This window comes from Akebia trifoliata, chromosome 4 (genome assembly GCF_017979445.1).
Source record: "Akebia trifoliata isolate Shusen 1 chromosome 4, ASM1797944v1, whole genome shotgun sequence".
NCBI classification, from domain to species: Eukaryota; Viridiplantae; Streptophyta; class Magnoliopsida; order Ranunculales; family Lardizabalaceae; genus Akebia; species Akebia trifoliata.
The window spans coordinates 14,896,243-14,923,353 of NC_141378.1; the positions used below are offsets into that span (position 1 = coordinate 14,896,243).

The following is a 27,111-nucleotide window of genomic DNA, read 5'->3' on the forward strand; positions in this document are numbered from 1 at the left end:
ATGAGCGTAACGTTGAGAAACTAACAGCGGAAATTTTCACCGTTAATAGCCTTATCTATTTGCTTTCTCTTACTAGTCACTAGTAGTTGTTCAGTTCTTCCTTAACATAATGAGTATCACTTGTGGGTGCCAATAAAGTCCGTACTTTATTTCAAACGGCAACCGTCAAATTTGGGGAAACTTCCCCCAAATCCTCTCGTACAAGCTTCCGTAAATTTAAAACGCTTTAGAGGAACCCCGTTATGCAACCTTCTATAACCGGTAAAAAACCGGTCACAATCTCTAGAGTCCGGACATTCTATGGTGGGTGTGCTCCACGTGTAAAGACCACAAACTTTTACATCTAGAAGATGCTTTGTGTGAGAGCATCAGGAGTAAGACTTTTCTTTGTTGCCTTTAATACAAGAGTTTTTGGTCTTCTTAGTTGAAATTTGATTTAAGGTCTCTTTTTTAAGCTCTAAGTGCCTAAGGTTGAAAAATATTCCATGAGACCAAAGATAGAAATCAAAATCACATGTGAAGAAAGCATGTTACTTTGCAACAGTTATGTTTGGACATTTAGTGAAAAGGGGTATTTTTGCTGTTCTCACCCATGCTTTTGGAGGTTTGTCAAAATTGGCATTTTATAGGGGGACAAATTTGATTTTGGTTTTTTTATTTAAAAATTTCACCTTTATAGTATTTCACAGGGTAAATTACACTTTGACCCTCTAATATTTTGATAATTGCACTTACCTCCACTTTTCACCTACTATTAATTATTATTTGCCCACTTATTTTATCATTATTTTTTTTTTTAAACAATAACTAAAAATACTCCCATCTAAGCATTCATTGAACCCATATTTTCCTAGAAATATTTGTGTATATAAAAAAGAATAATTTTTTTAAAAAGGGTAAAATAGTCTTTATAAAATAAAATAATTGTTTGGTGGATGACAAGTACATGGAATGAGGGTACGTAAGTGAGCCCCTTGGATGATTATAAGCGTGGTAAGTGCAATTGTCAAAATATTTGGGGGTCGACATAGAAATATGCCAAATCACAAGGGGTGAAAGTGTAATTTATACTATTTTATATTGTTTTATGTATAGTTCATGGGTGTCAAATTCTAATAACCCTTTTTTTGATTTTATCGAACTCTTCGATTACCCTTAAACTGAAGTACTCTCAAAATCCACCTAACCATGGGACCTTATGTTAGATTATTTCCCCGTCTCAAAATAGTCCATCCCTGTGGGATTACCCATTAAAGTTGAGATACTCTTTCATCGTAGACAAAATGTGCACCATTTGTGTTGGATATTTTTCAAAATAATTTAATTGTTTGGATGTAATTGTCATTATTTAACATTGTCTCAGGCCAATTGAACGACACCACCCCGAGAAACATGGTGTAGTACCATAAAACTTGAGGTATAAGCTCGCATGATATGTACGCCCATCACTTTGTAGATCTTACTGGTAACACCAATCTCGAAGATATGTGACCAGAAAATGAATCTTGATTCTTCATTCATTGAACGATTATATTTAGTGGAAAAACAGTGGAACACAATAGTATTTAATTAATTAAATAAAATCAATTTCATAAAATATGGTGGTCCTGCACAATATGATTTTAGTGTCGAAACTCGGGTTTAAATAAAATAATTAAGAATTGTATGAAGGAATTAATAATATACCTCATAGGATTCGAAGAGCGATCAAAGTAGAAAATGTCTCAAGCAATCAACGCCAGAGATGAGTGGGTCATCCCTCCTTTAGTGGTGTAACTATCATCTCTTAGGATTTTCCAATATGAGTTTTGTAACCCTAGGAAAATATTCTACTAAAAAAGAGTACCCTTTGTATTCAAGTTTTTTATTGATATCAAGCTCAAGATCCAATGGTTCAGATGGATTGATCAAGTATGTGATTTATGTTCATTATTTTGGTACCTAGATTTAGTTTATTTGATCATGTATTGTGTATGATGGAAATTAATAAAATTCCAATAGAAACAAGATTTGTTGAACAAATTCCACATTTTTACTATAAGACTTTGTTGTTGATTTTTGGAAATATGTTCATTTTTGAAACTTGGATCGGGATCTTCATCCTACTAACTTGATCTCCTATATACAACATATTCAGTGATAAGTGTCTTTAAAAAGTTTTAGAATATTTCCATTTCGATTGAGAACTTAACAAAATATTAAAATAAAAACGTTAAATGTTTCGAAATATTTTTGAAGACTAATGATAATATGACGGTATTTTTTCAAACGCCCCCCATACGCTCTTTGACTTGGCAGTTACAGAACCATAAATATTTTTCTTATCTATCCTGGAACAAAGATTCTATGATTCTGTGATGGGGGACATACAAGGAGCATCTAAAAAAAAAATGTCAGATTATCATGATCATATTTTGAATCATGTCAAAATATGATTTCATAGAGATACGAGTGAAAATCATCTATGGTTCATATCCACTTTCACAACAAGATGTACGATATGAGGTCCAATCTTGAGGTCACTCCAACATGACCCCAAATGTTTCGATACAGACCGTATTGAATCAAAATGAGATTTTAGAAGTAATACTAGATACCTAGGTTAAATGTTTTGATTGGGTTTGGATGCATTTGTAATAAATACGAGTCACTCAACCCAATCGAACTTGACCCTCTACTTTAGAATGGATGTAGTCCACAAAAGATATCAAAGAACTTAAAAATTACATAAAAAGAAAAATCTAATGTCCACAACAACAATGTCTACCCACACAAGATCTATCAGGATTGCCCTAGTTGTGAGTTTGGCATGCAAGAGGTGGCCCACCCTTGGAAAATGTGTAACCAATCGATGAGCACGCGTGAAATACATATCATTTTTCGTATCCCCAAAGTGCTTGGAGAAGTCCTTTTCCCCTCCCAACCACATATAATATAGAAAGAAATTTTAGGGTTTGGCCATTGTACTTGTCCCTCATGTTGCTGAATGCCAAATATTGTCACATTGCACATTATTTCGTACATTGCTTGATGGATCTTTACAAAATAAAATCAGTCTGATTGATGATTTCTATCCATTGGATCTGAGCACCAAACATAAGTAGTAAGGATAGTTTGTTGACTTCTTTTTATTCAAAAAATCTCATTATGATCTTGATCTTTCAAACCTTGATTCTATACGTATACATATATATGACAAGAGAAACACAATAGGAATTCATCTTTCTTTGAAATCCCAAGATTTATCTTTCCATTTCAACTCTACATTTTATAGAGAAATCAATCCAAATTAATAAAACAAGATATAATTACACACAAAAATAAAGAGATTTATGTGCTTTCCTCGATACTCATTGTTGACCATAATGAATTGGATCTTTAAGTAGTATGTATGGACTTTTGGTACATGTTTCCTAGGGATCTATTTCAATTAGTATCTCAAAGGGACTATGATCTCAGCCATTAGTTTCATGGAGATCGAGCTTCAAACTTCGTTCAAAGCTTAAAGGATGAAATTTGCTCAAATCATCGACTAACGGTCACATATAAGAAGTTGATTTTTTTGGTTTAGGTGTTGGTCACAAATGCCTACCCCGTGTAGATCATACTAAATATTGCCATGTGGCATGCTCGTCGGGTCCATTAATACATGGAACTTATTTCCTAGAGATTAATCTCTAGAAAAGTTGTCAATGTTTTTTTTCTTTTATTTCCATCTCAGCCGTTCGTTTGACGTCGTTGGATCACAGAAAAGTCCAGTAGAGTATATTCTAACATTTTGGTCTCCAAAAAAAAAGTAGAATGGAGGTAGCTTTTGTCCAGTTAAGTGTCTAGACACTCGGCCATATGGCTGTACCATCACATCAATGGCCACTCGTACAAGATCAGTACAATTTCGTCCTTTTAATTTTTTGGTATTTTACCATATTAGCCAATCACAAAATGACGTCTTGAATTGCTGATATTCAGAAATTAAATATTGAAAAATGCCAGATGTTTATTCATCATTGGTTTAACAGATAAGAATAAAAAAAATTTAAGTTAATGTTTTGGCCTATGAGAATCTCTAAGCATGGGCTTGGATCCTATGCTTTTATGGTAATGCCTTGTTTAATAACCGAATGATCAAGAAATCCCAATTGACAGATTTCACAAGATTTTTTTTTTTTTTTTTTTTTAGGATTCATAAAGATTTAATAACTATCACACGATATATAACAACGGTGGATAAAATAATTTACTGTTATTAACCTCATATTTAAAAATAATAATTAAAACTCTTAGTTGCCCGCACTTAGACGAAATCATGGTTCTGCCTTGGGGGTCATAGTCAATGTGAATATTCATCAATCACATTGACTATGTTGAGTTTTAAGCTGCCTATTTTGATATTTTGAAAATATTGAGTGAGTTAATGAAAATTCGACTGAAACAATCAGATTTTGTAAGTTTGATATAGAGTGATTATTTTTTCTTTATGAAATATAAGATTTTGTGACTAAAGATCTATTAATTTATTTTATAATAGGAAAATGATGAACCACTTGCATTGGACACTATGTTGGACTATTTGTTGATTTTTTAACTTCTATCTTGAAAAAAGAAATATATCCCTTATATGTGTACTGCCACGTCTACACAATGTTGAATGTATCACGACTCTTTATAATAAGAAAAACTAAAAGTATCAAAGTAAGAATCTATGAGGCATTTGTTTGTTAGCTTTCCTCATATTTGTTGTGGCAACAAAAAATATAATTTTTTATTCACCATCTTACTACAACTCACCACTTTGAAATAAGCTCAGGTCATGTTTGGTAACATTTCTGAAATTTGAAAACTAGAAATCAAACTTCAGAAGTTTCATCCAATATCTTCTCATCATTAGATTCAAAACTTTTAAATTTCGATTTTGAAATTTGAAACAAAACAAATACAAATATTACCAAACATACAATAAGTCCAAACTTGACCTTAAAGGTAAGTAAAGTATTACTTGACTTGGTGATTAGAATAATTTTCAAAGAATCTCTAGAAATATAGGAGGAATGTAACATAAAAACAATAATATTTCATTGTAAAATCGAAAGGGATTGAATTATTTCCCTTCAAAATGGGAATAAAACAGACTAGTATAACCTCAAGGAACAAGCCTTATAGAGCTAGATCCATAAAGAAAACTAAAAAAAGATTAAACTAAATCATTTAGATCACATGATTTAATACAATTAATAAAATCAAATAAAATTAAAAAATGTATTATGTGATATTTATATATTATGAAATATATTTGAAATAAAAGGAAAAGAAATAAAAGCCAAGCTAAGTGAACCACGTTTCACTGCAATTATTGCTAATTTTGACAACAAAGTAAGAAAAGATGGAATGATCATGATCTCCAATGAGTTTGATGAGAAGGAATATGGAATTTAAACATTTTGTACTCAACATCTTGAGGTGTGCGACACGTGCACTCACGTCCCACAAAAAGACTCGTAGTGAGGTCACTAATGCTGGGGTGACATTGGAATTACTGTGATTTTTACATTTCTGACGTGGGATGTACACAATTACACATAACCGTAGATGTATTTCCTCGAGATAACCTTCTTTGAGAGATTCAACTTGTTCAGTCAACTCCTTTAATTTTCTCTAATAATATTCTTGGGTTGAATAGTCCAAATTTTTACTAAAAGTGCCTAAGTACGTGTAGCGTTAGGTTTGTCGCTCACCATCGTGGACTTTCTGTTCAATCGACACGTGGCTCCACACTTTATAGTTTATACCCGTGCGAGATGATGGGACACTAAAAGACTAATGATTCGTGGGACGGTAAGATTTTCAAAAGAAAATTAAATTCCTTTCACAATAAGAGAATTGCTACTGGCACTCTAAAATTAGCTTATTACACCCCCACCCAATTAAAAATAAAGAAAATAGGGCAAATTACAATTTCATGTGCGGACTATTACGAAATTTTGAATCCGGTACCTTGATTATTTTGATTCTCAAAACATGTTTTCTAACGAGTTTACTAATAGGTATTCTAATTTCAAGTGACCATCTTGCCGTTAAAAAATTATGGATATTTATCTTTAAATTTATTAACAAGACCGTCACTTTAAATTAGAATACCTACCAATGAACTCGCTTGAAAACATGTTTTGGGAATTAAAAGGAATAGTATACTAGAATTTGATGTTTTGCAAAAATTGCACGACGTTTTGAAAAAAAATCTAAAGAAAATAGGCGAATGATTGTGAATAAGTAAAAAATGGGGTGCCAATTTAAGCTCCCAATTATTTATTTATTTGCTAGTTTTTGGGTTTGTGATTTTATATGAGCCTCATCATAATTGTAAACAAGGACTGAAATTGTTTGAAGGAGTGTTATAATGTTGAGATCATAATTTGAACCAAATCTTTGTAATGTTTGAAGAGTGTGTTTTACCCTTTGGTTGCACTTGAAAAAAATGTCGAAAAGGAAGTTAATTTTTGGATTTGGGGGTGGATATAATAGGGAGAGAATAACATCAAGAGGTGGGTAAGTCATTTTCCTGGGGAAGAGTTGGGAAACCATTTTACTTGTATTTCGAGGATACACATCTACGGCTATGTGCTCACCCCACGTCAGAAATGTAAGAATCGCAGTAAATCCAATGTCACCCCAGCACGACTATTTACATTTTTACATGTCAAAGATCAAAAAGGCGTAAGGGGTGTTACGATGAATTTTCTCACATCAACCTAGTTCTTTGCAAGGAGTCCATGTCAATTTGCAAACATCAACATCGAGAACCCCAAGTCCAGCTGTTTTAGATGGCGATCGAGGACCTTGGGATCCCCATAGACGACATGCTTCAGTGTCAAGATATATATCTTCTGCTTTTATGGAGATCATGTCGCTAAGCTCCTGCGAAAAATACAAATAATTGAACAGAATTCTCTATCTAAACTTCAAATACATAGCTGTTATTAGCACCCCAACTTTTTACTTATTACACCATAATTTCTTAAATTATTATCACTCCCTAATTAAAGATTAAAACAGACACTTCAAACATTACAAAAATTTACTTCAAGTTATTATTTCAACATTACAAAGTGGTATAAACATTAAAACAACTTCAACAATTGTTTACAATTAGGATTTAGGCCAATATAAAATCCTAAATTTAACAAATAGAGAGAGTTTCTATTGGCACCTCAAAAAGATTTCAGTGATCAAGAAATTATTTGAGTTTCCCAAAACCACGTCGAAGTAAGTAGTGACACATTTCCACTTCAACCTGACATGACAAAACTATGGGGTGGCTACCAAACTTACAAACAGTTTACGGCCCCTCTTTTAGTATTCGTGCTTTCTTTACATCTGATGGGCGTATCATGCTTCATTCTTTCAACGAAATATTCTTTGGTCCACATGGGAAAAGAAGATTTAGATTGGACTGTGAGAAAGGGAGAGCTATAAACATTTACTTTGTTAGATACTTTGCTAGAGATAAGATAACTGTTTGTCAAATTGGCTCTTAATATACATACAGCTCTACTTGTCTGAATGTACTTTAACTTCTCTTGGTGCATTTTTATTCTTCTTTTGAACTTTTCTGAGTAAAGTGCCAAGATAAACACATCTTTTGAAAAGATAATGATAGACGCATCACTTGAGAGTATTTTGACTTAGATCATACATAATGTGGACAAAAGACAATGGTGACAATTTAAGCACTTAAAAGGCCAAGGTAATGTGACCACAAGTATATAATGGAAATTATTAAATTTGAGTAGTGTTGGTGATGGGCCAAGACATGCATACTTTGATGGAGATATAGCCCTGGTCCAGTACCCTCTGTAGCTCAACAGTCCAAGGTCAGAAAGTGGCCTTTCCGGTGTCCCTACTTTGTCGTCTTTCTTGGAAAGTTCATAAGCAGTTTGATACTAATATCAAATTAGAGTAACAAATGGGCTCCAATGAATCAAATTTAACTTCTAAAAACAAACACGATGGGCTCCAGCATAAAAAGGACTCTCTGGACTCTAAAACTCTCTTCAGACTGGTAAATATAACAAAATTGGATGTTTGATAAATGCCCAAAACAAAAGAAAGCAAGAGATCGACAGATAGTCTAATAATCATACCTTTAATCTCATTGTACAATTAGAATAATTTGGAGAACCCTAACCCAGAATCTCCAATATCATGGAAGAAAATGAGGAGCAGCCAAGAGAAACAATGTAGAGACTGAGCCGATTAGTTGCAACTATTGTGACACTCTCCATGTGTTTCAACTGATGTTTAACACCATGCAACTTATATTTGATCATAGTGGATTCATGCATTATGGACAATCGATAGTCAAGCATGTTACCCTTAATAAATAATTTCAAAAGAAAAACCAATATGTATACAAAATGGAACTTTGTGATGGATATACCTCGTAAAGAAAGAAATAACAATGGCAGGAAATAAAGAGTGAGTGATTTTGGAGACCCACTTTCTCATTCGTCCATGTGTATTGAACTGCAACCACCGTGATCTAACATGGGTATTTTCGTAAAGACTCAGGATCCAATACGATGTCCCGTTCCTATAAAATAGGTTAGGTGTCTACATGTCACACTTTAGTTGGTGTTGAAAATACCTCGGGCTCCTAACAAAGCCGTTCCATAGCCCATTGCATTTGTTTCCTAATCAAATTGTGCGACATAGATACCTAACCTATCTATAGAAATGGGACACCATATGAGATCTCAACTCTTTCGTAAATTCATAATGCCTTTCAAAACACATGGACCAATAAGAAAGTTTGGTCTCTAGGAGTCTCCAAAATGTAGGTCTCCAAAAACGAAATCAGAAATAAAGGCACGTATTGATCGAAAGAAAAAGTAGAATGAAGAATATAGCAGAAAGCTTACAGAATGCAATTAGAAATTTTCCATAGCCTCTTTCTTTGATAGGGAGAAGGGCTAGATGCAAACCAAATTTGAATTAATGTTTTTCCTGCACCATCATATGAAGCATTATGTGAATAATTCAATCATAAAAGCACAACATGGGCAGTAGCTTGCACCTATCAACAAAATAAAAAAATTCACGTGCAATTGAAATTCATATCTATCATTACCTGCCAATAAGTAAACACTTAAAAAAAAATAGTATAGTACTAACAAAAGAGAGCTTCTATTGCAACACCAACTTTTACTAAGAGCACCTTAAGATCTGTCATTAATTATTTGGTGATTTCATATGAATTGGGATGATCTTAGCAAAAGCTGGTGTGGCGATAGAATCACTCTAATAAAAAAGGCTAAGCTCCCAATTTACAATGCATTTCAATATGCACCACTTTTAGCAAGAAAATCTGCTACATCAGTGCTAATTCTCTGACATTAAAAATAAAAAATAAAACATTTGCAAATAACCATCAATAATTTCGTTCAATATTCTTTAATTCTTGAAAAGTCACTCCAATTTCCACTTCGTTACAATCTTCAATTTCAATTACCTCCCAAAAGGATACGAAGATTTATTCGTGTGGATATGACACTACTTATACAAGCCATTCCAGGACAGCTTAATGCATTTCCATCAAAATTGAATTTAATTGATTGGTGTAACTCCAAAACTACTACTTTAGCATAGTAAGTATACCAATCATCCCAAATCATTCAGATGGAAAAGGAAAGTGAGATTCCTTAAAAACAAATTTCCTACTGTGTTCTCTTCACAGACCCACAAGAGGGAAGATTATTCCATTTGGTTTCACCTCTCACAACATTTGGACATCATGGCCTTAGTTACCAGAAGCGCTGATCACCTGTCAGAAAAAGAAGCACTATTGCAATATTCGAAGACACTCAATCCCGGTCTTGAATCCAATCAAGCCAACAAGGAAGGAAGAGTCCCAAGCATGGGAAAGGAGAAAAAATTTATTTGAAACTTTGTCCAAGATTTATGGGGAAGAAAGGTGGTTGAGGGGATTTTATGAAAATTTGCTAATGTTTTTTAATTTTCCAATTTTGAATTAAGTATGGGTAGTTGGGGCCTTGACAGTTACGTAAAATTAAATAGATTTTGTGTTGTTTTGTTGTTGAGTTTTGGGCGCATTGGGGCTTCCCTTTTCGCAAGGCAAAGAGGATCTTGTGGACCATTACTCCTTTCGCGATTTGTTAGGCCCTTTGGAAGGAACGTAATAGAAGGATTTTTGATGGGGTAGAAATAAATGTAAATAGTGTAGTGAACCCAGTGTTAGCTCTTTTGTTCTATTGGGGGAAGCTCTTTAAGGTATTTAGAGGGGCATTTTTTGAAGATTTTCTTGTAAGATGGGATAGGATTTGTAACTTGGAGGATCAGCCCCGTAGGTAGGTTTTTTTCTTTGTTGTTTGTTTTCTTTTTTCTCGGCTTGGATATCTCATCCTCCCTTTGTACATTCTCTTTTCTTCTTTAATACATTCTCTTTACCTATCAAAAAATAAACATGGAGCTTGTATGGACATCCTGGGAGTTTATAACCTTCTTATTCACATTGGCCGAGGTCTTGCTTAGATAGTTGCGATTATCTAATCAAGTGTGTCCTTGATTGATCAATAATCCAATCATTTGTTCAGAGAATTGATTGCATCAATATCTTCCTCAATATTTTTGCACATAATCCACCATATCAAAATGAATTAATTTTTATTAGTCGTCAATTATAAGAATCTTGTACCACGTCATCGTCCACGGTAATACATCCATTCTAAAGGAATGGGTTTTCCCCAAATCTTCTACATGGTTGATCTTTCCTATGAGGATCCAGGTATAATCTAATAGAGCGTAGCCCCTTTTTTTTTAATAAGCAATAGAATGTAGCATTATTTTAGGGATAACTTTGGCCCCAGACCTCAAAGCATGCTCTTGTAATCTTGTTACTCGCTTCCATTAACCATGTGGCATCCTTGATTGTTACATTCACATAAAACAGAAACAGATCCACATCATAATAAAGTGTTTTTGTGATCAAGAAACAATTTTGCCAAATAGCAGAGATTCTGCCCATACACCTTGTTCCTCTTGCAATCAACCTGTTAGAAAATATCTTTTCTTACAGAAGCCAAACCAATAGCTAAAATATACTTCCATGGAAATACAATAAAATGTTCACATATAATGTGGAAGACTGATTGAAATATGAGAGAATGAAGTCAAGGAAGAAAATAAAGCAAAGCTGACAACAAAATTATTCTTAAAGCCTATATCAAAACAATGGTGAGATTGAAAATATTGTATACACTTAAGAAGTGCCACTTAGCTCAGTGGTAAGACGTGCGGAGAGTTGTTCCCATGTCCTAGGATCAAACGCCTTGAACCCATACTTCTTATGTTAATCACTAACCATTTATCTGTCACTAACTACTAATCAAGCATTTACCTATCAAAAAAAAAAAACATTGTATACAGTTATTTCCTATTTAAAATAAAATGAAGGGAAATGGCACATCGTGTGTACTTATGAAAATTACTAACTGATAACTAAAAGAGTTGCTAGAAATTATATTCATAATGTAATCTTTCAAAGTGTACAAGGGAAGATTATGCTCTATGTACATGCTTGATTTAATCTTTCATTGGTAGCCAAGGTATTAAATTTCGATTAGTTTGGGAATGGAAATATTTCGATGAATGTGGAAAGGAATACCATTTTTGGAAATGATGTAAATGACAGAAATATTGATGAAATTTTCATTAACCCTGTAGGAAACGATAAAAATAGGCATTAAAACACACCCATTAAGTCATCAAAATACAATAAACTACCATATGGAGTGAGAAATTGAATATCAACAACATTTTGCTACACATACGCACATGTATTGAGAGGCTAACAGTGGAAATAATAATAAAAATGTTGCATTAACTACATACAACTTAATATGTAAGACATTAAAATGAAGAAACTATTAATTATTGCATTCATGTGTAATTATATTTGTTTTCTTTTTAGAATAAGTATGAATAAATTGCTAATGTATCCAACTAATTGAAACATGGTTGATTGTATGCATGCTCATCTAAACGTACTAATATGCTTAGAATACATTCAAATAAGATGATATATATAACTATCTAATCATAATTCATTTATACTAATGGATGAATGTTCTATGCAATTTTTACTAGTAAATACTATGTGTAATTTACAAGTTCTTCCTAAAAGCAATTATAAGTTTTTTTCAAAAAAGAAAATATCTTAGTCAAAATTTACTATTCATCGAAATATTGCATTTTTATACCTAAAAAAATGATAATTTCGGCCGAAATTCACTATTCATTGAAATATTTCACGAAATGAATAGTGATTTCCACCGAAATATATACAAAAAGAAATTGTCGGTTAAATTTCGTGTCGGAACTTGTGGAAATGGAAATATTTCGTCGAAATATGTCGAAATTTAATACTATGTTGGTAGCTTAACAAACTAATAAAATACAACAACAACTAGAATTGAAAATTGCAAGAGAACAAATATATAGATAGAATGCATCACTTATAAAGGATACTGATGAGCAACAACAACAAATAAAAATTCCGGTCTCAAATGTTCACCAAGAGCAGGCCAAAATAACAAAATTGGTCATGATTAGCAAATTCCTCTAAAGGTTCTTTGTGCTTCATGAAATTGAGGAGTATTTTTTTTAGGACTTTTGTTCAAGTGGGATTCACTATGTGATGCATGAGTATGTAGCTTGATTCTTTTTCTTTTATTCCTGTTGTATTGTTAGACGTCTGTCTCATCCTCCTTTTTGTTTTCTTTTTAATAAAATATTGAGTCAGGATCCAGAACGGTGTCCTGTTCCTATAACATATGAACGGTTTATACGTGGCGTGTTTTGGTAGGAGTTTAAGACACATTGGGCTCCTAACCAAACCATTCTTCTATATAGCACACAGCCCAATGTGTTTGTTCTCCAATAAACACTTGCTTGTAGATTCCGTATTTTCCTATGGAACGGGACACCGTTCTGGATTGCGACTTTAAAATATTTTATCTATATATATAAAGAATCTGGCAACGAACATCATAAACTAATGATGCAACCCAACACACATTCTCACAAAAAAAAGGAAAAAGAGAGCTGCTATTGCCACACCAACTTTTGTTAATGCCTTAACAATTCCTATGTAAATCACCAAAGAATTGCACACAGTTGGTTTGGCGTTAGCAAAATTTGGTGTAGCAATAGCAGCTCCCACGAAAAACTCTCAAATATTTCCGCTAATTTGGTTCATAATCGCTGTAAATGTAGCACTCACAAGCCCAAAATTTTCAAGAAAAAAAACCTATTTCTCAAGTTGTTTCGGTTTCTTTGGTTCAACAATGACTAATTAAAACCCAATGCACTCGATCCCCAAATTTCAACAAAATTTTCTTATTTCAAGTCTCTGTTAATTTGGCTTAGAATTGACTGATCAAACCTGAAGCTATCTAGCTCCAATTTTCACTAGAAACACTCTTTTTCAAATCTCTTCTGTTAGTTTGAAACAAAAAAACCTAACCTAACACTTATAAACCCCAATTTTCACAACAACAACTAAACAAAAACCTTCACCGAACCTCGTAGTCCACGCAATCAGTCCCCCCCCCCCCCCCCCAAAAAAAAAAAAAAAAAAGATAAAAAGAAAAAATTCAAATTTATTTCTTGTTGATTTGTTCCATTGTTTTGTAACCTAAACCCTAACCCTAGAAATACAAAATCCAAACTGACAAGTAGAGGGGGAAAAATGACGAACTTACATTCGATATAGTGGACTTAGTACTGTAATCATTGGGCCCACCAAAATGCACTTTCCGCCGTTCGATAACCTTGATTGGGTGATATTTAACACTTCTCCCTCGGCACAAGACGCGAGTACCGACCTCCATAGGGAGCACGCCAACCTTTCTCTTCTTCCTCCTTGCGTCATTTTCCGGCTGATTTCTGACGGAAGCTATGTCCGTCTCCGTTAGGTCGAAGGTGTCGTCGACCTGCCGTTTGTTGCCATTACAGGTAGGGTTTGAGCGGTTTTCCGTCATCGTCGTCGTAGTTTCTTCCAACGAACCACACTTCGGACCAGTGAAGAAAGAGTCGGATGAAGAGTTTTGGGATGAAACTTCTATTGGCACCTCAAAATTTACTTATTGCATCTGGACCCGATTTCAGGATATAGTAAAAGTACTATTGCCACACCAACATTTACCAATGCCACACCATTTCCTATATCGATCACCAAAAAATTGCACCAGTTGGTGTGGCATAGTAAAAATTGGTTTGGCAATATCAACTCTCTATAATAATGATAGGTCTTAAAATTTTCCTCCAATTGATACTCGTCAAGAATGTTAAATGATCGTGTATGAAAATCATGATTGAATCATATTTCATTATAATTATTAATTAATGTGACTCAAGCTCTTAATAATCACATTTTTCATTTGAACATTTTATTTGGTTATGATGTATCAACTTACTTTTTAAGAAAAGAGATTAACTATATTAGAATATTTAATCCTCATTTATTCTTGTTTTATAGCTTCCCAGCTCTTTGATGGGTTGCCAACCCATATCTAGTGATCTTTTGTAGGGATGGCAATTTTGCTCTGCCGCACGATGCCCTGACCCATCCTTATAGGGTCGAGTGGGGATAATTTTTTTACACATCACCCCGATTTTTTAAAATATACATATACCCCACAAGAGAGTTTATATTAGTACCCTAATATGGTGTAATAAGTAAAAGTTGGGATGCATCGTCCAAAAATTTATTAGGATTAGCTTGATTAAAAAAATTAGAGATTTTCAAATTTAATTGAGAAAAAGGAAAAAAAAAGTTGTGTTAAAATGCTGGACAGGGCATGATCGGGTTTAGAAATAGTATTAAGGGGGTGATGGATTAAGAAATTTAGACCTGAGTCAGGATAAGGATGAGTTGGGGGTGAATATAACTAATCGGGTCGGGTTAAGCTAAAACCAGCCCAAACCCATCCCATTGCCATCCTTAACATTTTGCCACCCTTTTTAAAATCTTGTGCAAATTTTATGTGTGCGTCATGAGTAACTTTTGGTGTGAAATATATATAAAAAATCCAACTACTTACGGTTGAAAATAAGGATATTTAGGTTACTTTATGTTATTCTTTCATGCATAACACAGCTCAAGGAGGGTGTCACCAGTTTGGACTTTGGAATAATAGTGTATTGCTAATAAAATGGTGGGGGGTGGGGGATATATGCTTAAATCACCCTCACCTTAAACTTTAAGATTTCATTTACATTCATTGTATAATCTTCACTAAAAGTTTGATGCTCTAAGGATTAATGCTTTGCATAATTTTATTAAAGTCGGTCTTCAATATAGTCTTTAAAATAAGAGTCGTGCTAGGGTCATAAAAACTCGTGGTGTCTTGCACGTTATCGTAGTTACTTTTCCGCAAAATACGAATAAAAAACATCTATGGTTATGCGCACGCTACCACATCATTTTTGTCACCTTTGTGTCATTCCAGCATTAAATTCATTTTTGGATGGTCCTTCAAATAAGGACCATCGAAAATGTTTAAGGTGATTTTCATGTTCATTCATGGCATAATCTTTACTAAAAGTTTGATGTTCTAAGGATTAACACTTTGCATAACTTTATTAAATTCGATCTTCAATATAGTGTTTAAAATAAGGACCATCCAAAAGGTGGTGATTTAGATTTTTATGTTTTGTTTTGCTGGAAATCCAAATATTGGAACCTCTTAGAACATCCCAAATGATTCTTAGGTCACATATGCTAACGGGTGATCTTACGAAATATTGTAAACTCTCCGTTTTCTAGTAAGAAGTCTATATAAACCCTAGTTAGTATTAAAAAAAAAAACTCAGGGCAAGAACAATTCCCCTCATGCACAAGATAATTTCAAGGAAAATCCAAGAGGGTGAAGGTGATCAATAAGGGAGATTCGAACTCAAAACCTTAGACATGATCTTGACCATCTCACCAATCCTCAGATGTTGTGATTTAGATATGCCCCTCCATGTTTCAGTGAATACTTGAGATACTCCTATGGATGATATACCCATTGATCTCAATTTTATTTGAAAGACTAATAGTAAATTGCTTAAACACACAATTCTTAAACCTCAAATCAAATTCTTAAAGCCATCATCTTTAAGTCTTTCAACTTTTAAAGTAAATTATTTTTAACCTAAGCAACCTCTTTTTCGATCCACGGTCTAACTTCTCCAAAATTCTAATCTTTCTCTTGAGGTTTAAAGGTTGAGGATGAAGAAAAATCAAGGATTTGAGGATATTTAAGTCATTTTACGCGTGCCCATTAGAGGAGATCGAGGTCGAGGGGGTGTAAGGAAAGACTGTGGGTTCATGTGGGTCCAAAGTGTGTCCCACGTGACACTGTTGGGAGGGTGGTGCATCAAAGTTTGCTCCTCGTTTTTATTGAATTTTTCAATTTTCAATATTTGCCTCTTCTTCCAATTTTCGCTCTGCTTCCGCCATGGAAGTTCCTTCTCCATCTTTTTCACAAGCTTTGGAATCCAATGGTAGTTTCTCCCAGAAAGATGAGAACTTCGAGGAAGATCAGGACATCTCAGCCGTAGAATCATTCTATCCCAACTCAAACGTAACGGCCGAAATTCCTCACTCGAACGCTCATACAAAGCTTTCTTCGAATCCTAAAATATCCTCGAAGTCTAACAATGTTGGCGGAAAGACTATAAAGAAGAACAAGAGAGTATCGAGAGCTGCCTCTGATTCTGGTTCTTCTTCAACTTCACTGCAGAAAGGGTTGCATGTTGTGAGAAAACGAAGGAACCCTAAATTAATAATCCGTGGTGGCGGTTTTTGTCTCGGTGAGAGTGATGTCGATGCGCTTGCACTTCCTCTTGGGATGTCGATCGCTGCTGTTGTTGCTCAGGTTCGATAATTATCTTTGATTTCTTTGTTTGTTTGTTTTTTCTCAGATTCTTATTAGTTCGAGATATTAGAGAAATTTATAGTTTTGATTAATGTTTATTGAATTCTGTATTTTTTTTTTTTTTAAGATTGCTGTATTTGTTTTTGAACAAAACATGTTTTTCTACACTTCTTGAAGATCTTGGTGAAGAAATGTTTTTTCACAGCTAATTGGTTTAAAGGCCTAATTTTTTTGGTAAAAATGTAAGAATCTCTCTTATAGAATTCAATTTGATGACCATAATTATTGTTTTTTAACAAGGCGTGTTTTTCTACACTTCTTGAAGATTTTGGTGAAGATATTTTTCACAGCTAAAATTGGTTTAAAGGCCTATTTTTTTTGGTAAAATTGCTACGAATCTCTCTTAAAGAATTCAATTTGGTGACCATAATTATTGTTTCTGAATAAGGCATGCTTTTCTACACTTCTTGAAAGGCCTAATTTTTTTGGTAGCAATTCTAAGAATCTCTCTTATATAATTCAATTTGGTGTCCACAATTATTTTTCAGGTAGGTAATTGCGTCAGTCTAATTAAGTGTATCTACGATGACTGTAGATTTGTGTTTGTTACATCGTAATGTTCTCCTTATAGTTCATTATATAGGCCCAAATCACAACCCCTTGTGCCCTTACACACTTGGATAATTGATATAATTCGGCATGAACAATCATGCTAGAGGTTGGTTGATCTTCTCTAATTGCACATTAGTTTTTCTATGGAGTTGCGGAAACATTTTCCAGCTTCGGAATGTTAGTTGCTTATTTAGGCTTGATAGTTGGTGTTGCAAGGCATTCTCCCCAAAAGAAATAATTTTATTGGAGGATCTTCCTTTCTGGTATATGTTGAGAGATTTGGAAGGAGAAGAATAGGTGCATCATAGAGTGAAGAGTCTGAGACTATCAATATAGTGATGAAGATTATGCTGCAATGTACTTTTGGTTCTCTATAAGTTTTGAAATTAGGGTTTTAGTTTTTTAGATCGAGTGATATTGTATATGGGGAGTTTTAACTTAGTTGTATTTATTAAGATTCTTGAATTGGGGTGCATAACTTTTTCCTCTCATTTTCATGTCGCCTTTTTAGTCTACAAATCTCTTACCAATAAAAGAGCCAATGTGATTCCATGTAAGGTTTATTTTCTAGGTGTCAGTATCCATTTATTTCATTCTTGCACACTTGATAGCTTTACCCGGACTTGGAGAAATTCTTTTAGAAAAAAAATAGTTGGTGATCAATTAAATCCCTATAAAAAGAAGAATACACTAATTGATTATTTGGTTACAAGTAAGAGTGCATTTACCTTCTTAATCTGCTAGTACAGTAGAGTAGAAAAAATGGATCACTAAGGGATTCAAAAGATACGGATAGTAAAGAAATGAATATCTAAAGCTAAGGTGGTGATTGATGACGTACAAGGTTTTAAATTTTGATGCTTTGGTATGAGTGACCTCCTTCAGAAATATTTTTAGGAAATTGATGGTTGCCAACTGCCAAATTAGTAAGTTGGTAAAGCCTGTGATTAGTAAAAAAAAGTGTCTGGGATCAAAATCTGCTTTTTCCCCTATGCCTAACCAAAACTCGGGGAAAATTTTAACTCAATGTATGAATGATGCAATTTTCATCAAAATGATGGAAATAATTGGGTGGTGGTTGTTTGAGCAAGCAATTTGTGGACTTCAAGGGAGTATTCTGAAGATTTTTTTTTTACAATCGGGACCTTGTTTGTAATGAGTCTATCTACTAGTGTTTGGTTTTTGGGTTTTGGTTATTGACTTGCATTCTTTTATACCTTGTTGTGATGGGCATTATTGTAGGCAGGTCATCTCAACCTACTTTCTTTTGATAATATAATTTATATTCATCAAAAAACTAAACAGACATGATAATGCTCCAATAAGTCATCAAACTGCTACAAACTATCAAATGAAGTGGGGAAACAAATGTCTTGGCATTTTTTTACACGGTGGTGTAAGAATCTAAGGGATAATAATAAAAAAACAACTACAATTGTATTTATACATAAAAATGACAATAATCACATTAGTTTAAGTACATAAAAGCAAAATATGGATGCCCTTTAACTGCTTTGGCCTTGGTTTCCTCAGTAATCCTACTCTTACGAAGACCATAGGTAAGGTATGTGCAAAATCCTGGAACATCACTTCTAGGAAGTTGTCAAAATCTTGATCACTTGTTGGACAAGTGGGGATGTTGGGCAAAGTGGCAGTGGGAAAATCACAGTTGGAGCGTAGCACCTGAAAAGATGACCTTATTTTGAATTGGATAGTTGGTCCTTCTGATTAGGCTGAAAACATACGACAGGGAGTCGCTCAATAGGGACGTTATAGTTCACCAATGACTCAGAAAACTATACCACGTACTCAAGACACAGTATGACCCAATTCTAGAGCATCCACCTCTCCGAGAAAAACACGTTGTCTTTGTCACGGGATGGCAGATTGTGCAATGTACGAACCACAACCGTTATGTTCATGTATCTTTATTTATTTTTCATTTATATTTTTTTATTAATAAAATACTTATCTTTTTAGCTAATTAAAAAATCTACTTTGAACGAACATGCAAACTTAATAGGCATGCATTTATTTGAATCACTAGGATTTGGTTAAATGAATCCTGTTCCTCCATTCCATGCATCCTTTCCAACCATGTTTGAATAGCTTTAAAGAAGCCATGTGGTAACCATCTGCTCCAGTGTCTCAATCACTGCCCATATTTAAAATAGATGTCAAAATCTCCTCCTTATCTCTAAGGTTACTGCCTCTGGATTGAACTCAATACTATCTAAACCTGATCTCCATGAGCAAGATCCCTAATACAAGCTCATGTAGAAGTCTACAATAACGTTATGAATCCTCTCTTTATCTTCTTCCAGATTTCCATCCACCATCAAATGTGACAAGCTGTTAATTCCCCTTCTAGCATTGATGATATGTATGACTTGTAGCTTTTGTTTTATCTGTTACCTTTAATCATCTTAACCTAGATTTTTTAATCCTGGCTAATTCTATCCAGCCTTTGAAAACTTACAAGTTTCTACATGAACTTCCACTCTCCTCTCTGCCTAAGAGGGCCCCATCTTCTTCTTTCTTATCTATATATGCTAAGACCTCAAGAAGAGCACCCATTTTCCGCCCACCCTCCCAAATGTTACATTCTTCCAGTTTCTTCTCCTAGTCCTTGAGCTTCCTATAAACCACATAATAGCTTTGCCACTAAAAGAAAAGGACCCCTACCAAAAAAATTATCCATGATGGATTGGAACCCCATTAATTTGAACCGGAATGGAGATCGATCTGTTCACACCCCCAGGATCAAATAATAAAGATGTGGGGTCTCTGAAGCTGGCTTTGAATTGCTTCCCAGGAAAAATCAGAAATGAGTACACAGAAGGATTGTAGGAGTAACCCCAATCGAGGATAAAGTAATGTCAATCGAGATGGTTAGGCATTACCACAAGACAACACCAATGAAGAGCATTTCACTTCTTGTTGATGGCCCTGAAAGGAAGAGGAGGAGGCTGAAAAGAACATGGATTGAAGTGGTAAGAAAATATTTGTATTCAAAAGATACTGCTCCAGATAAATTGAATGGCGAAATGGGATTTATATTACCAACCCCCATATAGTTCTAGTAGGGTAGTGTTTGTGATGATGATGAAATAATAGCATTATATGTAAATGTTGTAATAATAGCATTATATGGGAAATGAAGAGCATTTTACTTCTTGTTGATGGCCCTGAAAGGAAGAGGAGGAGGCTGAAAAGAACAGGGATTGAAGTGGTAAGAAAATATTTGTATTCAAAAGATACGGCTTCAGATAAATTGAATCGCGAAATGGGATTTATATTACCGACCCCCATATAGTTCTAGTAGGGTAGTGTTTGTGATGATGATGAAATAATAGCATTATATGTAAATGTTGTAATTTAATTTGTGACTTAATCCTATCTTGGTCCTTATGAACCTCCTCATATATCCATTATAATATTGTTTTTAGCTGTACGGTACCTGTGTGTGCATGCATATTCTTATTGATTGATCATGGGGATGGGATACATGTTGATTTTCAGGTCCTAGACAGGAAAAATGTAGCAGATGAAAGGATTTCGGAGGATCACCTTCCTTTGGTACTCTTCTTAAATCCTCTTTCAAGACCAATGGATTATGGAACCGTAACTCTCACAAGCAAATCTCTTCCAGGTTCAACATTCAATTATTGGTTCACCTCTTCCATTGATACACCCCGGATTGTATCAAGCAGACATTCTTAACCATCCAATTAATGTGATTTTTGGTGGATGCTCATATACTTCCATAGACTGTCTAATAATGATTGATTAGATGTTTAGGATCACCTGGCTGGTGAGGATGTCTGCTTTTGTCAATCCAAGTGGTGTGCTCCATGGATCTATAAAACATTTGGTGTTTTGAGAGGTGAACTTCAACTATTTGTGGGATTTTCATATTTCTTACATGCATTTGTGTTACTCGTAGTATACTCTAGAGGTAAATTAACTTTTGAATATGAATAACTTGTTTGCATGCTTGCAGATCTGCACTTCGGCTGTGAAAGAATCTTTAGTCAATGTGAGCCAGAGACCCTAAACTACTAAATCATCAATCAACATGGGTTTCAAGTTTCCTCTTGTTATTCATACAGATGAATCACATAATTTGAGATGCTAAAGAAATAATTAGTCCTTTGTTGTGATCGGCTATTTTTGTGGGCAGGTTTGGGGGGACAGATTAGACGGTTTCCTAGGGAACTTCGAACAATCATTCAGGAGCACCTTGAATACCCTACGATTGATCAACCAAGCATCTCTGAACAAGGGTGGAGATCCCTTAAGCCATCCAAGTCTAGAAAATTATTGTCCAGAAGTTGCCCAATCTGCATCTCCCAAAGAGCAAGGCCATCCTGAAAGCAAAACTGATATAGAGTCTCGTTCAGAGGAAGTCCCAATTATTTATGAGCCAAACATACTATTTAGTTCTGTTGAAGAGATACATAATATGAGATCAGATTCTGAGAAGCGGGAACTGACCCTTCATGGACAAATAAACCAACAGCTGGCATATGTTTCTCCAAGCACAATGGGTTCTGGATTAAACAATTCTATGCTGAGAACTTTTATGAAATCTGTCACTGAGCAAACATGCTCTAATGATCTCAAGGAGTTTGAGATTGGTCTAAAAATGAAAGAATTAAAACTGAAGGAATCACAGCTGGCTCTCAACTCCTATTCAAATTGTTTGGAGAGGTTGAAATTATCTATGGGTGTTTCAAAGGCATCTTTCAGAGCTGAGAAATTTACTAATCAGTTAGAAGACATGAGGCACGCAGAGCTGCTCAAGAAATGCATGGACTGTCTTGTTGCCGGTTTGCTTATCATGTCTTTCTCTCTTTTATATGGGGCATATGTTTATTCATACGAGCGGATTACGGAGGTCACTACATCCTGTATGTCCCTTCCTAAGGTCAGTGGCATATGTTCATGTATTCTTTTCAAGCTCTTAATTGAAGAAATTAATAGAGTAAGACTAGCCTTACTAACTTCGTCAGATTTCAAATCTTACTAAAGGTCCTTGAGCTCACCTTGTGGCATCTAAAAACATGATCCGATAGTACAGGATTGTAGAGGACAAAATTCTATGTAATTTAACATAACTCTTGTAAAAAAAGGGCTCAATCCAAGGTTTTTTCAAAGAAGCCGTCCATTTTCAAACCTTGAATCGAGCCCTTTTTCTTTGAATCGGAGTTTTTACATGAAATCTAGAGGGCTGTGGTGTTGGATTGCCAATGTGGTAATCCATTTTAGCAAAATGACCATTTCAGAAATATGGCATGGGTGTTGCCTCCATCATGGATTGTTTGGCCTTTCTTAAATGGTGTACATGCTCACTGAGTGGATATTTTTTCTTCTAGCCAAGCGAGAATGCGATAGTAGTGGTAAATAATTAGTAGGTGAAAACAGATTTTTTGAACAAGTTCGTGGAAGCACACTCATAGACTTTAACTGACTTAGCAAGATGGAACCTTCTTCTCATCAAGTGGAGTTGTTCACTCAATGTGTTTTATTCCTTAAATAAAATTTGATTGGACAATACAAATCAATCAATCTGAGAAGTGTTGCCCTAATTGGATTGCTCTGTGCCATAATCCTGATCAATGAGCATGCATTAAATGTGTTTTGAGAGGAACTAGGTTACTCCATCCATGATAGGCAACTAGGGCTGATTTCTACATACATTTTTGGTTAATTTAAAAATACCCCATATTAAGTTTACCCCCTTGACCACTTGTCAACCTTGTGTTTTCTTGATGATTTAAGTGAAATTTTGTTTTTGTTTTTTCAAAATGCTCTTCAAATACTTAAATTACTAAATCAAAACTTCATACAGTCACAGGGCTAAACCTAATATCACCAATTTAACACGTGGGGCGTTTCCAAAATACCCTACATTTATTGGTGCTAGAAAACATTTTAATGGTGTTTGATCATTCATTGTCAGGAGTCAAATTCTTGGTGGATCCCAAAGCAATTAGCGTCTTTCAATTCAGGGGTTAACCTGGTAAGATGTCAGGTCAGAGCTGTGAGCCGACTTTTGTTTGGTGTCTTTATGATTCTGGTGATTGCTTATTTGCTTCTCCAACGCCCGGTCGCTGTTAAACAGACAATGCCTGTGACTTTCATTCTCTTATTATTAGGAGTTGTGTGTGGTTTCGCGGGCAAGCTTTGTGTAGACACATTAGGAGGGAATGGATACAGTTGGCTTTTATATTGGGAGGCCTTATGCCTGCTGCATTTCTTTGCGAATGTTTGTACTTCCACTTTGTTTTCTATCTTGCATGGACCTGTCTCTGCATCTCAAGAGGTCGAAGCGAAGGGAAGGTTGCCATATTGGGTCCGAAGAATTGTGTTCTATGCCATGGCATTGTTCTTCATACCTTTGTTTTGTGGTCTGATGCCATTTGCAGGCCCCAGTGACTGGAAAGATCACTTCTTTGCCCTTGCCATGGATACTCTTTTCGGGTCAACCACTGTAGAGAGCAACTGAAGTTTGGAGAGTCGGGATGTATCAATGAGAGCATTGTCAGTTGTATGGAGTTCAGATCATGGAGATTACCATCCATGAATCATAATGACTAAAAAATAGAGGTAATTAATCATGTATGTCCATCATGTATTTTTATTAACATTATGTAATGTTATATTTATGAGATGAACTTTCTGTATTTAATCTTTATTGTAGTGGAAGATTGGCTGCTGGTGTTTTTCAATATTTGTGTCATTTGGATTATAATGAAATTTGGTTTACAATCACCTCCACCCACTGGGGTGGAGCCAGGATTTTTTGTCAGTGGGGGCTAATTGCTAACGATAGTCGATCCATAAACTTGGTTTCCTTCTATAAGGATGTTAGGTTTGTCACTGCAAACGATGGTTGGCCAGTAATCTCCATAAGTGTGATAGACGATTCCTATTGGAATCATTTCAAACACAACATCTTCTATGTCTAGTAGAATCCCTTGATTTTTGAACCTAAAAAAGATAACTTGTACTTATCTAAAAATCCAATCGTGTTCTTGATGTTTGAAGGTTGAAGAGGAAAGATATTCAAAGCTAAAAATGAAGGTAGAAACCTTACCCTAAAGTAGAAGATGGACTGATTAAGGAATATAATCAAGGCTAGTTGAGTAGAGGTCGCAAATGAGGTTAGGTGAAACCATCTTCAATATCTTGTAGAAACTCCTGATTTATCTACCAATAAAAAATCCTGAACTCTTAAAATCTGATCTCGTTCTTAATGTTTGGAGGTTGAAAAAGAAAACAGAGCTTTAAAAACCTTACAATAATGTTAAAAATGATTGGTTTTGGAGACATAACGAAGGGCTTTCGCCTAGAAGTTGAAGATGAGGTTAGGTTAAACCCATAGTCTTCAATGACTTGAACAAAGCCTTGGTTTTGTTGCTGAAAAAATTAATATTGTTATTAAAGTTTGAACGTTAAAGAAGATAGAATCTCAAACCTAAAAACTTATTGGAGACGACTAGTATTGGGTATAAAAATAAGAGTTTTGGACTTATCACAATTTTTTTTTTTTAATAATTTGTAAAATTCTCCAAAAGAGGGATTAGCTGATAAAATCTGTGAATCAACAATTTATCAATTAATAACTAAATATGATCAGGAGCGGAGCCAGTATTTTGCCCATGCGAGGTCAACCAAGAGTAGAATTTTTTTTTGCTGGGATAACCAAGAGTGAAAAAAAAAAATGTATTTGTGGGGACAGCTAAGAATGGAATTTTTTTTTTTGTGAGGGCAAGTGCCCCCACAACACTCACGGTAAATTCTTGAGATGATAGAGGACATAACAGGTAAGTGGGTCCAATGAGAATTTGAGAGAGAGAATCAACATTGTAATAACAATGGATATGATAAGTATTTAATTTAAAGAATGAAAATATTATAGATATTTAATCTTTTAAAAAAATGTGGGTCTCACTCAAAGATTTGTTGAGTAAATTAATTTGATAAAGTAAAGTTCCTTAAAAAATTATGAGTCTGCATCATATACAACCACGGAATAATGGTTAAAATGCCAACTCCCACACCTCAGCTCTTTCCACATAGATCTGATGTTAAGTAATTTAAGAATTATGTTGACGTTAATTATTAAATTTTTTTATGATTTTTAATTTGTGTATAATTTATTTTTAACTACATTTCTCATATAAATAATGGATATTTTTACTTGAGATTCCACCTTGCTGCTTACCCTCATATGATCCAGTAACGTGCATGTAATGTAAGGCCAGGCCAGCAGTCATAGTTTTAAAACTTGGTTTCGCGTCTTGTCTCGTGTGTGCCAGATATCCATTCGTCTCGGATGAGTTTTCGATACGTTTGAGACGTCTCGTTCAAAAATAATAAAAAATGAATGTAGGGTTACAAATCTCATCCGAAAAATAGGCATGGTTTCAAAACTCGTCTGAGATCGAGACATATCGCCCGAGTCATCTCTATGTCAAGCATGGACGAGATGGATGGACATGTCAATTTTTTTGACGAGATATTAAACCCCACGTTCATTTTTCATTTTTTTTAGCGAGAGACGTCACAAACATATTGAAAAACTCATCCGAAATAACTCAATATTTGGCATAGATGAGATGAGATGCGTAATCGAGTTTAAAACCATTGCCGATAGGTCAAATCATTTGTATTGAATTTTGAGTTGGCTCATTCACTTTGAATCAAATTTACTCAACATTGATGTTTTATTTTTGGGTAATCTAGCCTTGCTACTTAGTAAGGGTCGTTGAAGTCACCTTGGGGCTTCCAAAATATTATAGAGGACAAAATTCTGTCAACTTAAAAAAAAAAAAAAAAATCATTTTTCCACCGTTCAATTTTTATTAAACTTGGGAGTTCGGTGGAAGTTATATATATATATATATATGGAAATTGTTCAGCAACAAACATTTTGGCAAAACATTTTGAAAATATGGGTTACAGGTTTTGGAATGGGCTGATTTTTGGTGAGGATGATCTCTACAGGGAATAGATCATCATCACAAAAATCAGCCCATTCCAAAACTTCTAACCCATCAAAATGGTTTACAAAAAATGGACGGTCCACAATTTTTCAACCTGTTAACATGGGGCTAGAAGTTTTGGAATGGGCTGATTTTTGATGAGGATGATCTCCTCACCGTAGAGATCATCCTCACCAAAAATCAGCCCATTCCAAAACCTCTAACCCATGTTTTGAAAATGTTTGCCAAAATGTTTGTTGCTGAAAGGGACCCTATATATATATATATATATAAAAAGGTGACATTCCAACGACCCATATTGCGACTCACATTGCGACATCATTTTTGTCTTATATGAGCAAAAAGGTTTGGAATGGGCTGATTTTTTGTGAGGATGATATCTGTGATGAGGGGATCATCCTTGCAAAAAATCATCCCATTCCAAAACTTCTAACCCATCAAAATGGTTTACAAAAAATGGACGGTCCACAATTTTTCAACCTGTTAACATGGGGCTAGAAGTTTTGGAATGGGCTGATTTTTGATGAGGATGATCTCCTCACCGTAGA

General features: G+C 34.6%; 2 protein-coding genes across 17 annotated transcripts; one reads left to right on the forward strand and one right to left on the reverse strand.

Moving 5' to 3' along the window:
• Positions 1–5,297: 5,297 nt before the first annotated feature.
• On the reverse strand, positions 5,298–14,130 carry LOC147404048 (uncharacterized). 15 transcript variants are annotated; one of them, XR_015177688.1, is made up of 4 exons: positions 13,776–14,130; positions 11,271–11,410; positions 8,916–9,000; positions 5,319–6,912 (listed from the first exon to the last, which is right to left on the reverse strand). XR_015177688.1 is itself a non-coding variant. In XM_086439885.1 (4 exons), exons 1-4 carry the CDS (start codon positions 13,943–13,945, stop codon positions 6,897–6,899), a joined length of 324 nt encoding a protein of 107 aa, XP_086296011.1. In that variant the 5' UTR covers positions 13,946–14,130; the 3' UTR covers positions 5,319–6,896. The 15 variants fall into 15 exon arrangements, 2 of the variants coding, with proteins under 2 accessions (XP_086296011.1, XP_086296012.1); XR_015177685.1 differs by lacking the exon at positions 11,271–11,410 and adding an exon at positions 11,678–11,730 and having other exon boundaries at positions 5,319–8,309; XM_086439885.1 differs by lacking the exon at positions 11,271–11,410 and adding an exon at positions 11,678–11,730.
• A 1,777-nt stretch (positions 14,131–15,907) lies between these two features.
• Positions 15,908–24,283, forward strand: LOC147404049 (protein CPR-5-like). 2 transcript variants are annotated; one of them, XM_086439888.1, is made up of 5 exons: positions 15,908–16,937; positions 21,072–21,173; positions 21,553–21,588; positions 21,733–22,479; positions 23,515–24,283. In XM_086439888.1, exons 1-5 carry the CDS (start codon positions 16,518–16,520, stop codon positions 24,058–24,060), a joined length of 1,851 nt encoding a protein of 616 aa, XP_086296014.1. In that variant the 5' UTR covers positions 15,908–16,517; the 3' UTR covers positions 24,061–24,283. The 2 variants fall into 2 exon arrangements, with proteins under 2 accessions (XP_086296014.1, XP_086296015.1); XM_086439889.1 differs by having other exon boundaries at positions 15,911–16,937; positions 21,072–21,128.
• The last annotated feature ends 2,828 nt before the right edge of the window (positions 24,284–27,111 follow it).

Excerpts from the sequence above, each read along its gene's own strand:
- LOC147404048 (XM_086439885.1), bottom strand. The coding sequence starts at position 13,945 with ATGACGCAAGGAGGAAGAAGAGAAAGGTTGGCGTGCTCCCTATGGAGG. Across the intron at positions 11,731-13,775 it reads CTAAGTCCACTATATCGAAT|GGTTAATGAAAATTTCATCA; the intron begins GTAAGTTCGTCA and ends CGTTTCCTACAG. Across the intron at positions 9,001-11,677 it reads TTACATCATTTCCAAAAATG|GAAAAACATTAATTCAAATT; the intron begins GTATTCCTTTCC and ends ATGATGGTGCAG.
- LOC147404049 (XM_086439888.1), top strand. The coding sequence starts at position 16,518 with ATGGAAGTTCCTTCTCCATCTTTTTCACAAGCTTTGGAATCCAATGGT. Across the intron at positions 21,174-21,552 it reads GACCAATGGATTATGGAACC|ATCTGCACTTCGGCTGTGAA; the intron begins GTAACTCTCACA and ends GCATGCTTGCAG. Across the intron at positions 22,480-23,514 it reads CCTGTATGTCCCTTCCTAAG|GAGTCAAATTCTTGGTGGAT; the intron begins GTCAGTGGCATA and ends ATTCATTGTCAG.